Below are 12,749 nucleotides of genomic sequence, written 5' to 3' on the forward strand. Positions count from 1 at the left end.
GGTATTGTATCTAATAGGGTCTATTGCTCATAATCTGTGATATCAGATTGTGCCAAGTGTGGTGAAGTGGACTTTGGTGGTGTAAAATCCACCTTCATTTTCTTAGAGGTAGGGAATGCTCGGATGTCTTCCAAAATGGCTTCTTCAAAGAGGAGTCTACATTTTTTGGTGAGTGTTTGGGAACCTTTGGTGGTCTAGCAAATATGTGTCTGGTGACAGTGTCTATCTATATAAATGGTTACTGTTGAGTATATGATTGCTCACTGTCTACATAAATGGTTACTGTTGAGTGTATAATTGTTCACTCTCGATCAGGGATTCACTCAATGTCAAGCTGCATTTAAGTGTTCAGGATGATTTTGGTGCCGCCTGTGTGTTGGGACTCATCTCAACCTCAAAAAGTTGTATGTTGGCCTCAAGTGTTCTATCTCGACCATAGGTATCCTCTGATATCAAGGATGCCTTTCGGTGACAAGCAATCTCCACAACAGTGGGTGGCATCCAATGACGTGACGTTTTCAGGGGTGACTTGTCAGGAAAGTTAGGGTGCTCTCTGGTCTACTCTTTACTAAGGGCATTAGGGTCTTTTCAATGTAGATCCTCTATATACACCTGTTGAGTTTACTTCTGAGGCCGGGGATGTTGGGATCAGTTCTTGGAGCCAGGGTCCAGAATCCTTTGGGTAGCCTTTGCCTTGGATGTATGTTTTGATGGGGCCACTGAAGACTTCTGGTCTGGTCGGAGTGAGAGTCATCTGGGGACAAAGAAAAAGGAATTCACTCCCCCAGGACCTCTGTGGTATCGGTTGGTCCTACATCCAGAGTGAAAGCCCTCAATGCCCTCCGCTCCGCAGTAGAAGGACACTCAGTAGATTATTGTCACTGTATTTCTGCATATAGGACCAAATTTCCAAAGCGCAGGAGTCAAATGGTCTATTTGGACCAGAAAGTTTGACATGCCAAGTAGTCATTTATGTTGTGGTCTGTGGGTAAAGATTGGTTACAGACCTGATGTGGCTATGACCAAGGAAACTTGCTGTGTGAGAAGAGCAAAATGTAAACAGAGGGTTCTACATTCCCCCCAAACTGGTAATTTTTATGTCCAGGTCTGAGGTTCCTCGATGACTTGATCCAGAGGCAGATATGGTTACTTGGTGCTCTTCAATGTCGGTGGTGTCAAAATTATTTTCCAATGCACAGCTGTAACTGAGCTGGTGGAGACGCGTCCGAACCCGATGGCAGAAAACAGAGTTGGCATCTCTGTCCTGGTGCTTATGGATTTCAGTGGAGGTACCGTGAGTCACCTCGAAACCAACGCTCCTTCTCCAAAGGAAAACAAGTTGTAATGTTTGGAACCAAACACGATCGCAGTTGTTTGAAAGGCATATGATCTGCAGCTACATGTGCTACAAATAGATACGTACCTCATACCCAAAATCCCTCAAATATCACTCATGCGGGCTGTAAGACCTTGAGTGTTGTGTACTGTAGTTGTTGCTCCTTGATGAGGGAATATGTGCCACAAACCAAAATCCGTCAAAATGACTTGGAGATCTTGAGAGTTTTGTGTCCTTGTCAAGAATTCCTGTCATACAAGGGAAACACGCCCTTATGTAAACAGGAGAGCTGTTACATAACTCAAAGGAAACACGCCCTTATGTAAACAGGAGAGCTGTTACATAACTCAAGGGAAACACGCCCTTATGTAAACAGGAGAGCTGTTACATAACTCAAGGAAAACACGCCCTATAAAGGGAGGAACCGGGAGGTACAAGGCTGTCGGATATTGTGTTTACACCGACGTACCTGCTTCGTGAAGAGCAGTGTTCCGGAGTGGTGCTCCAGTAAGGCAAGAACGGAGGTAGGTCGAGTCGTTACTCCCTGGGCCGTGTCTTGCCCCATCGTCACCTGTGAAGGACCCGGAAGCTCTACCGGTCAACCATTGAGCTTCGCTTTTTGACTCGGCTGAGTCCAAGCGCAGTGGCGCTTTTGCTGGTTGGAGTCGTAACTCCCAGCCCGACCAGAGACACAGGGACTGCCAGCTGTAACGCACACCAGGAGGAGTTTGCCGCGTTACAGACTCGGAAGTCCACAGGATCGATCGAGCGGCTGCTCTCGGTTCAGTCTTCTTTGCTTGTGATTGGGGTATCGGTGACGCATCACCAGGAGGTGACTCCGCGTCCCGGTGCAGTCTGAGGAAGAGGTTGAGCGGCTGCTCCCTTCAGGTAGAGACCCCGGCTGGGTGTTTCCCTGACTCCTCGATTCTCCCCAACACTCTTCGTGCCCCTCACAGCCTACCGATTGGCATTGTCGGCCATTTCATTTCTGCCCTCTGTTGGCATACGCCGGGATCGGCGTATATGCAGAGGACGGTTAGGACCATCCGTGCTGTGGGCTGGTAACGTACTTAGCCTGGAGGATTCCAGTGACTATAACTTTTGTTTGTTCTTTGTATTTTATTTGCCTTCATTAAAAGAACTAACCCTTCACAAGTGGTTGCGTCCTCATTGTCGTGTCTGTTAAACGATCCTGAGACGTTCAGGGCGTTACAGTCCTATTGCACTCACCCCTCGTGGCGGAGGGTCATGTACCACATGCCTAGATTGCAGATGTATGAGTAGACTGAGGACAAAAGGCTCCTTATTTCATCCTTTGCTCCTGAAACACCCACAATCCCCAGGATGGATGTCTACGTAGGATGTATGACGTTACAACGCGTGCTGTTACAACGCATGCTGTTACAACGAAACTGTTACAACGCAAGTGGATTTACAACGCATGCCATTACAACGCAAGTCTTTACATCGACTTGCGCTAGATGGCGTGCTAACATTAGAAAAGTGTAATTTACTATTCCAACTCCAGTCCACTTAACAGTAGGGAAGGTGTTGGGATAGTAAACTACACTATTTGTAATGTTAGCACGCCATCTAGCGCAAGTCGATGTAAAGACTTGTGTTGTAATGGCATGCGTTGTAAATCCACTTGCGTTGTAACAGTTTCGTTGTAATGGTAGTGCGTTGTAAAAGTTGCGTTGTAAAGGTTGTTCCCCGTCTACGTATAGGGATGGATCACAAAGGATTAAAAAATAGAAGTGGGCTAAGAATTTAATACCTGCATTTCTGACCACCCAGGGCATAGTTTAGAACTTCATGCTGCGGTAAAATCGAGCGATGATGCTTTTGAGCATTTCACACAATATGAGTAGAGTACAAATACTCAGTCCACTTTGCAATGTGATATTAAAGAACACAAATTAACAGAACTGCAGCATTCATGAATGTAATGAAGTGTGCATGATTCAGTATTTGTGGAAAAAATAGGCATAAGAGACACAAAGGGTTTCGAAAAATCATTGCATTCTGGGTTGGTCAGGATAGTTTTTGCATATGGTGGCCTAAGAGCTTGACAGGACTAGCCTAGTGTTGTATATTGAAGATGACGAGGAGCGTTTGTCATCTAGAGTTCCCCTTCAAAAGAGATTTTAGAAGCAGAGTAGGCCTAATAATTTAAAGGTTTGGACAAGGGACATTTCTGTATAAATAAACCAAAAAAGACTGTACTGCTTTTAAAAAGTGCAACGGATTTATGCAAATTTGCGGACTAGTCAAGGAAGGCTCTGCAGCATCTGTGCTGAGGTGGCGCGGGTGTCCCCTGGAGAGAAGTGGGCAGTGTCCGGTCTTAAGGTTCACCCGAACAATTAATTTGTTGCTGGAGGGGCAACAGGAAGGGGAGTTAGGTCTTTGACATTACTCACTTCTTGTCTCTCTGAGGGGCACCATCTCAAATGGAGATTATAGTTATTAGTTCCCAGTCCTTGGCTTCCCTAAGATTCAGTGGGAAAGTGGGGTTACTTTCTCACCACATATCCCTCTGTTATGAGAGCCAATCAAATGATTCAAATGCAGCAACAGTGACAAGTTATTAGAGACATGAACCCAAATACAAAAGAAAAAAAGGAAAGACTAACTTTGCAGCCTTCATCAATCAATCCAAGGGCAATGGACACAAATGAAGGATCAGGTTTGGCACAAACAGCTCCCCACCTCAGCATGGCCTAAGTGCAACAGACAGAAACAGGAGGAGGACCAGCTTTGACACCAAATGACCACTCGCTGCTCGTGGCCTCAGGCTCACTGGTGAACAAGGAAAGGACATCTTCGGCACGGGCAGCATGTCACTCCCGTTGAACTCAATCCCGATGGAAACAAAAAAGGGATCAGATCTGGCATGGATAACCCAACACTTCTGCATGGCCTAAGTGGAATGGAAAGAAAACAAAAGGCCACCTTGCCACTCACTGGCCACTCGCTTCTCATGGATGCAAGGATAATTGAAAGAAATAAACGAAGGAGTGGTTTTGGCACTAACTAGCCAGTAACTTCCCACAGATCCAAGAACAATAGAAAGAAACAAAAGAAGGACCAGCTTTGGCACTTACTGGCAAACTAATTCTCATGGACTCAGGGTCAATGGAGAGAAAAGGAAGGAACATATATGGCACGGGCAGCAGGCAACTGATATTAAACATGTGAACAGTGACGAAAAAAGCATCTGAATTAACACTAACAGTATGATTATAGTCGGCTCTAACCGCCAGGAAGACAAAGAAACGACCAACTTTGACACTGAAAGCCCACCCTGCTATTTGGACACTACTGCAGCGGACAAAAGAAAGTCTTATACCCATGTACACGGAAATACAAGATGGAGCAGCTTTGGCACAGATAGCCCACTCCCGCTACATGGGCACGAGTGCAATGGAAACAAAAGAAGGCACACTTTTGGCACTAACAGCCCATTTACCCAGTCTTACTTATAGTGTAACTGCTTGGGCAGGAACTGAACAAGTCATGTGGAGGCGAACAGATCTGCACAAAGTGGAAACCAAGATGTCCTCTCTTACACAGGAACATTTCGCTCCCTGCCCTCTTGTCTGGGCTAAAGAGAGGGCTCACAGGAAGTTGGTCCAAAGCAACCATTGACAGCTACGGTGTCCTCTAGGTGCTTCACAGAGGCTCCTGATAGACATGTGGAAGAGAGTCCCTTGTCTTGAAGTGGCCCCAAGGCACCGGTGGTAGCTCCCGGCAAGCCGCGCCTCTGCCTGTGAGAGTTCTGTCAGGCACCCCTTGGCCCCCTCCCTTACAGTGCCCATCAGGCACAACCAGGCCTTCAGCCTGACAGTCCACCTCCGCTGTTGGTCTCCGCTGGGCAGGAGAGTCATACTGACCCGGCAGGCCACCGGTGAGTTGAGGTGTCTTCTTCCCTTGTGCAGGAGGGATGACTTTCACAATACAGATGTTCTTCCTAGCAGCAGAGGCCAGCGCCTGGTCCGTAAACGGGGTGGCATACTCTGGCTCAGGAGGAAGTGGCTCCGTGTACTCGTGGAAGCGCCCTGGCACGTCGTAGTGACTCACCACCAGGGGAAGAGTGTAGCCCTCGTCTGGACCCGGCTTGAAGGTGGACGGGACTTTCTGCGCATTAACGCCGCCTGGAATGACATCCGGTTCTGCGTAATCTGTGAGCAGACAGACAGCAAAATGTGAGAAAGTTGACAGTGCATTAACAAAGCAAATTATTTATCTTTTTAATAGTTTTCTAAAGTTATACATGCAGCTAGGTGCCGGTGTGTGGTGTGTGGCGTCTGGTGAGAGCTTTTAATGCTCCAATGGCAGAGATACTTGTGTAAACAGCCGGCCTCAGATACACACCTCAGCAGGACTGACGAAGCCGTATATCTTTCTGATGTCATCAAAAACATACCACTAGGACATAGCACTATGAGCACAGCAGAGATTTTAAAACCTGTGACCAGAAACTCAAAGAGAATATTGTAGGACAGATGCAAAACCCACTGAGCCTTCATGCATCTTCCGTGAGATGGAGCCTGTTCAGAACACTTTAGTCATGATGCCTTTCCAAAGTACAAGTTTATGATATAAAGATGTTATATTTTATAAGTAAAATGGTGCGTTAAAAACCATCAAAAAGACAACAGATTGCCATTACCTGGGGAGTGGGCCGCACTGATGCCACCGGGCGACCCTTCATCTGAGTAGGAAATCAACTCCGAGTCTGAAGGGTGGAGGTGAGGCCTACAGCAAACCTGGCTGCTCTGTGGTTTCTGGTAACCTAAAGAGGGGAGGAATGTTTATCACACAGGATAGAAATAAACAAATGAGGGGTATGGTCCGAGTCCTTGTTATTCCCAGCGCTAGCCTGGCATATTGGGAAGTTAAGGGTATTCCATGACAAAGTGGTGCACCTGAAAATGTGGAATGGCCGGGGCAGGGTCAGTCAAATGTCTGGATTTCCTTACAGTTACTGTGAAATGCTGCCAAGCCACCGCCAGGGAACCCTGGTGTGATACTGTGTTAGGAAGCCCCTCCCACTTACTTTCCACATGTGAAGAAATTGTCTTTAACGACCATGACACACTGGAACAAGGTATCAATCAGACCCTAGTCCCCTGGTTTTCAGTATCACATGGAAGTCCTGAAGAACGTACCTTTCGTGCAGCCACAGTCTCCTTCTGCCGCTGTTTTCCTGCAGGGAAAGGGGGCAAGAAGACATTTAATTTCAGCACAAGCTGACACCACAGGAGCTCTACTGCAAATGTAGTACTGGAACTAAAAACTGTCCAATATCTCTCAAGGCAGATCACTCAGGATCAACAGAGTGTAGTTTCACCAAGTGTAGAACCCCGCACGGGAGCAAAGCTGCTCTCACCTTGACACAGACAAACAAGCATTTACAATGCAACGGTCTCGGCATTGTTAAAGTTAGAGCTATTGGCATTGCTCATGACATTATTTTTGTTTATGTTTTTGTTTTTAAAACATTTAAAGAAACGGCATTGTTATTTACAATGTCAATAGCTTAATCACTCTCAAATGCGAGACCTATGGCATTTGCAGCCACACACAGAGCCACACACACAAAGCCACCCACATACACAGAGCCACTCACATAGAGCAAGAAAGACCATGAAAGGCGCTGCGTGTTCTTTCACTGTTACGTATCACCATTTAATGGAACAACTTAGTAAAAACTTGTGACCATAAGAAGTAGGAAAATAAAACAATTTTGTGACATTAAAAACTCCAGGTAGCTCACTGTCCGGCCGGGTAAATGTTAAACAGCCACGCCCTGTTGACATGTTAACGCTAGTGATCTGTGGGTTAGCTGTTAAGCGGGCTAAGCTTTAATACTTTCAAACTCGGAGAGCAGAACCTTCAAATACCTAGTGACTAAATGCAAGGTCCCAGGAACCTCCTGGTAGGATGTGCGTGACCTGGGCTGCGTGTGAGGATAGACATTTCGTATTTATTTGACGTGAGCCCATCGACGTCTGGGGCGGAAGTGGTACATAACATGATATGTGGTTGTGTCAGGGAGCACATGTACAAAGGTGCTGATTGTTTGTGAGGGATGTGTGCACTTGCCTGCGGTTGGTGTTTCTAGGGCAGAGTGTAGTGCTTGTGTGTGTTTGACAGTGTATTGACCACCCCATGTGCGGAGAGGCCATCGAGTGAGGGCTCCCGGGCCCCCTATGTGCGAGGCCGGCCTCTGAGGCCCCAGGAGGGTTACCTTAACGCTAAGGCAAGAAAACAAAAATAGCGCTTCACTGGCAAACTCTGTAAAAGTGGCGCTAATGCGTTTGGGTGTTAATTAAAAATCAATCTTGCCGGTTTGCTACCACCGTCTTACTTTATTTAGTTATTTTTCATATTTTTAACCGTTTATTCCAGATGATGCACCTTAGAATTAAAATACGACCTTTCCAGCAAAAATGATGTTCTTTTTTGGATCCATTTCACAGGGGAGCAAATAAAAGAAAGTAGAGGAAAGAGAGTGAGAACCCCATCTTGAAGTCAAGGTTTTCAGTAAGAGAAGAACTGCTAGACAGAAAGAGAGGGAGGAATGAAAGAGTGGGGGGGGGGGGGGGGGGGGGGGGAAGCTGAAGCGGCAGAGCAGAAGCGGACACTGTATTTTCCTTCTCTAAGTAAGAAGGAAAAGACAGAGTCCTGTTACTTCTCTGCCGCCCGTCCTCGAGCGCCAGGAAACGCCGAGCTTGAGGGGTGAGGAGGAGGGGGAAAGAGTGGGGGAGGGGGGGCAGCTAGGGTAACATTACAGCTACCGTACCCTAGGTCCACAATGTGATGGTAGCCGCTTTGTAAGGGGGTAGCGCTTTGATTAATATAAGTATGTGAAGGTACAGAGGCAGAAATTCGGGGACGGCGTGTAGTATTGGTTCAGTGTGGAACCTTCAGCCCTAGTTCTAGAGAGCTCGCCGCCCACTGGCAGTGTGGCAGAACACGCCACGTTATTTTAGGCTATGATGGAGTATTCCACGGTCAAACAACGCTTTCTGAGAAGGAAGCGTACTGTGAGAGCAATAGGAAATCACGAGCAATTTCACTATAAATGCACGACAAATAAATTCACTGCAGTTATGGGGGAGTGGTTTATAAAATGCACATTGCTACAGCGATTGAATGTTGTCTTAAGCTGCAATATTTCATTTTGACATCTCTACTTGGTATATTAAAAGTATAAGTTATGTGTGATTGTTTTGGAAAAAGGCCTGTAAACAAGAATTTAGCATTGCAGTTGCTTTTACGTGGCGCTCCAAAGCCCGCCGAGAGGCGCCGAAGCGCACTGTCATTGTGGTGTTGCGGTCTAGTCGACGGCACGCTAGGCGTGACGTCACCGGACTTCCGGCGGCGGCCATCTTAGGGGCGCATTAGCGCGCCGATTCGAATAGGATAAGGAGCTCCGTGCCGGCGCTCCTGCTGGAGTGTGTAGTACATGAATAAACCCCTCAAACCTTGCCAGCTGTCTTAGTCATCTGTGGTGGGGCATTGTACAGGAAGAAAGGGGCAACATTACAATGGCGACGAGGAGGTGAAACGGCCCAGCGCTGCCTCAAGGGTGAGTGTCTTGTGGTCTGCCAGCCATCGACGCCCACAGGCACCACCCCTGACCAGCAGGAGCGCGGCAGTGTCGCGGAGAGGAAAGGCGAGAGCGCTACATTCCTGACGGGCCCCCCTGAGCCGATTCCGGACCGCGACAACCCCACAGGTACCGCCCCAGGTAGAGTCCACGTGGAGAGGCGGTTGCACGCATCGTGGCGGGGGTCACAGGACGTACCGCGAGCGGCGGCACCACAGACCGCGACGACGACCCGGACGCAGGGAGCCCCGACAGCACCCAGGGGTCGAGAAGCTCGAGTCCACGACCGCGGCGAACGGAGGCAAGGAGGAGGATGAGTGCCACTTCGACGGGACTGCCGAACCCGATACCCTTCCTCACGAAAGCTGGGGTTCCAGATATGCCATGGGAGGATTGGAAGCCGTACTTCTTGAATTTCCTGTTCGCCTTGGAAGAGGAAAGTGGCGCTGAGTTCTCGAGCTCGCGCAGGAAGAGGATGCTGCTACACCATTTGGGCCCTGCAGGTCAGAGGGTTTACGACGATCTGGTGAAGGTGGTCCGGCCCGCGGCGGATGACGATGTGTTTCAACACGCGATCGACGACATGGATGCTCATTACCGCCCGACAGTGTGTGTAGCCGTCGACAGGTACAACTTCTACCACAGAACGCAACAGAAAGGAGAGACGATTGACCAGTACGTAGCGGCGTTACAGAAGCTGGCCCTAACGTGCAAGTTCGGAGCCTTCCAGGAAGAGTTGATTAGGGACCAAATAGTAATGCACGCAGCGAATGCGTCCATTCAAGATAAGCTGTGGGCCAACGGTGACGAACCCCTCAATACGGTGATAGCCATGGTGAAGAAGGCAGAAATGTCCAAGAGATGTGCAGAGACAGCGAAGAAGGACCGCTACCCTGAACAAACTGTGTGCAGGATAGAAGACCGAAAAGGCCACGAGAGACAGACACCGACGGAGCAGCACAGCACGCGACAACACAGGAAGCCCATGACCCGGGGCGCGAAACAGCAGACGCAGGGACAAGGGAGCACCAACGGGTGCTACAGATGCGGCAGCGAAAGGCACGCCGCCAACGACAAAGGGTGCCCAGCGTTCCGGGCCAAATGCACGTACTGCGGGCTGATGGGGCACTATGAGAGAGTATGCCGAAGGAAGACGTCAAGGCAGCAGGTGAAGTACGTGGCGCAGGAGATGACCAAGGAGGAAGAGCAAGAAGGGCAGGAGGACGAAGAAGAGATCCTGATGATAGATGACCAGGTCTTGGGGATCGACGGCGCGGTCGACAAGAAACCGAGGTGCGCCATGACCATAGGGGGTGTAGGAGTCACCATGGTCGCAGATTCAGGGTCCCCCTACACGATCATAAAGAGGAAGATATGGGAGGATGACTTTGCACCTGTCACAACACACCGACTGCGCCCCACGGACATCCACCCGGTGACGTTCACAGGGGAACCCATACCCATGGTAGGGTATTGCCCTCTCACGTTCGAGTTCCAGGGCAGGACGTGCGAAGGAAAACTGTACGTGGCAGAAAAGGGACCATCAGTGTTGGGATGGAAAGATCAAGGGAAGCTGAAAATAAAGCTGAACCCAGGAGGCCGCATACAAGTACTCATGATGGAGGACGACCCCAAAGTGGGAGCAAGGCAGTGGAAGGAAGAGTTCCCCGAAGTCTTCAGAGACGACATAGGGAGGCTAACAAAGTTCACGCACAAAATAAATCTCAAAGAAGGAGCCCGACCAGTGTCCCACAAAGTGCGAAACATCCCGTTCCGCACCAGGGAGGCAGTACAAGAGGAACTGCAGAGGTTGGAGGACAACGGGATCATCGAAGCCATCGATAATGCGGAATGGTTGGCCCCCTTAGTCGTGGCGCAGAAGCCGAACGGGAAGGTGAGACTATGTGTGGACCTCAGGGAACTCAACAAGAACATTGTAGTGGACAAGTTCCCCCTTCCCCGCATCAATGAGATGTTAGCTAAGACCAAGGGCGCCAAGTGGTTCTCCACTGTGGATTTAACATCTGCGTATCACCAGATCGCACTCCACAAATCGTGCAACCACCTCACATCATTCATTACACCTTTCGGGTGCTACAAGTTCCTACGGATGCCGTTCGGGCTCGCCTCGGCAGCGGCGGTCTTCCAAAAATTGATGTACCGTCTGTTCCACAAGATGGAAGGTATTCAGTTCTTCCAGGACGATATCTTGGTGATGGGCGCCTCCACGGAAGAACATGACCGGAGGCTAGCGAATGTCTTGACGGTGCTGGAACAAAACGGGCTCACGGCCCAGTGGGACAAGTGCAAGTTCGGACTGGGGAAAGTCACATACCTGGGGCACGAAATCAGTCAGGAAGGCATAAAACCCAAGGCATCCAACGTAGCTGCCATCAGTGATGCACCCACGCCCACTAGCAAGGAGGAGGTACGGACATTCTTAGGGATGGCTGAGTTCTACAGCAAGTTCGTCTCCCACTTTGCATCAAAGACGCACCACCTGAGGTCGATCCTGAAGGAGAAAACGGCGTTCTCATGGAAGGAGGAACAAGAGAGAGAGTTCGAGGAAGTGAAGAGAGAAATCTGTGGCGCCATACCCATCCAAGGGTTTGACCCGACGGCTCCCACGACCCTGACTACAGACGCTAGCGACCGAGGCCTTGGAGCAGTGCTCACGCAACAGTCGGCGCGAGGAGTGACAGCGACAATCAGCTTCGCGTCCCGCACGCTGGCTGACAATGAACGCAAATTCAGCGTGATTGAAAAGGAAATGCTGGCGGTCGTGTGGGCAGTGGAAAGATTCCGGCAGTTCCTGTGGGGAGGACGGTTCCTCTTACGAACGGACCACAAACCTCTGATTAAAGTGCTCACGTCCAACGGCCACGAGCACGCTACCCCAAGAATTGCGAAGATGACACTGCGACTCCTCGACTACGTGTACGACGTAGAGTACATCCCAGGCACCAAGAACCGCGTGGCGGACTACCTGAGCAGGGCGGCGGCAAAGGAACCGGCAGAGGCGCAAGACACAGAGACTTGGGCCGAGTACGCAGTGGCGTTCATGAGCGATCACGAAAGAGCAATCAGCAAGCAGGAGTGGGAAGAAGAGTATGGGTCCTATGAGAAGGTGAAGGCGGTCAAAACGTACGTGACGCAGGGGTGGCCGGAGAAGAGGTTGCTGGGAGAAGAACTAAAACAGTACTGGGAAGTCAGGGAAGAATTGTCGCTGGGGGACAACCCGTGTTTTCTGTTCCGGGGCAACAAGGTAGTACCCCCGACGGCGCTGAGGCCCAGAGTGGTAGCTCTTGCTCACGAAGGACATTTGGGCATCGTGAAAACGAAGGGAAGAGTGAAGGAGGACTATTGGTGGCCAGGGTTGGAGCTCGCGGTGGAAAGACACGTCAGAACGTGTGAGCAATGCAACAATGCAGACAAGACGCAAAAAGTGCTGCGCCCACCGCTGGGACGCTTCGACTTCCCGGAAAATCCGTGGGAAGAGATCTCCATAGATGTTCTAGGTCCCATACAAGACGCCAGTGGCAACCAGAAGTACCTCACCGTGGTCGTGGACAGGTACTCGAAGTGGCCAGAAGTCCATGTGGATGACAACGCAGAGACAGATACCATCCTGGGATTCCTCACGGAGGTGTTCATCAGAGAAGGGATCCCAAGGGAATCCTCAGTGACAACGGCCCACAGTTCACATCCACGAAGTGGGAGGCCTTCATGGACAGGAACGGGATAACTGTCAGGCGCACGCCGGTCTACCACCCTGCTGGGAACGGAGCAGTGGAG

The 12,749-nt window shown here is 49.8% G+C and overlaps 1 protein-coding gene across 1 annotated transcript in view; it reads right to left on the reverse strand.

The window, feature by feature from the left end:
- Window positions 1–2,979: 2,979 nt before the first annotated feature.
- The window catches only part of LOC146857157 (discoidin, CUB and LCCL domain-containing protein 1-like), a 231,141-nt gene continuing 221,371 nt past the window's right edge, over window positions 2,980–12,749 (reverse strand). The window contains exons 13-15 of the mRNA XM_085647637.1: window positions 6,508–6,545; window positions 6,009–6,131; window positions 2,980–5,517 (exon numbers count right to left, since the gene is read on the reverse strand). Coding sequence (XP_085503763.1) covers window positions 5,009–5,517; window positions 6,009–6,131; window positions 6,508–6,545 — 670 coding nt within the window. The 3' untranslated portion in view covers window positions 2,980–5,008. The remainder of the gene's footprint in view (window positions 5,518–6,008; window positions 6,132–6,507; window positions 6,546–12,749) is intronic.

The sequence above is a fragment of the Triturus cristatus genome, chromosome 3_2 (genome assembly GCF_964204655.1).
Source record: "Triturus cristatus chromosome 3_2, aTriCri1.1, whole genome shotgun sequence".
NCBI lineage: Eukaryota > Metazoa > Chordata > Amphibia > Caudata > Salamandridae > Triturus > Triturus cristatus.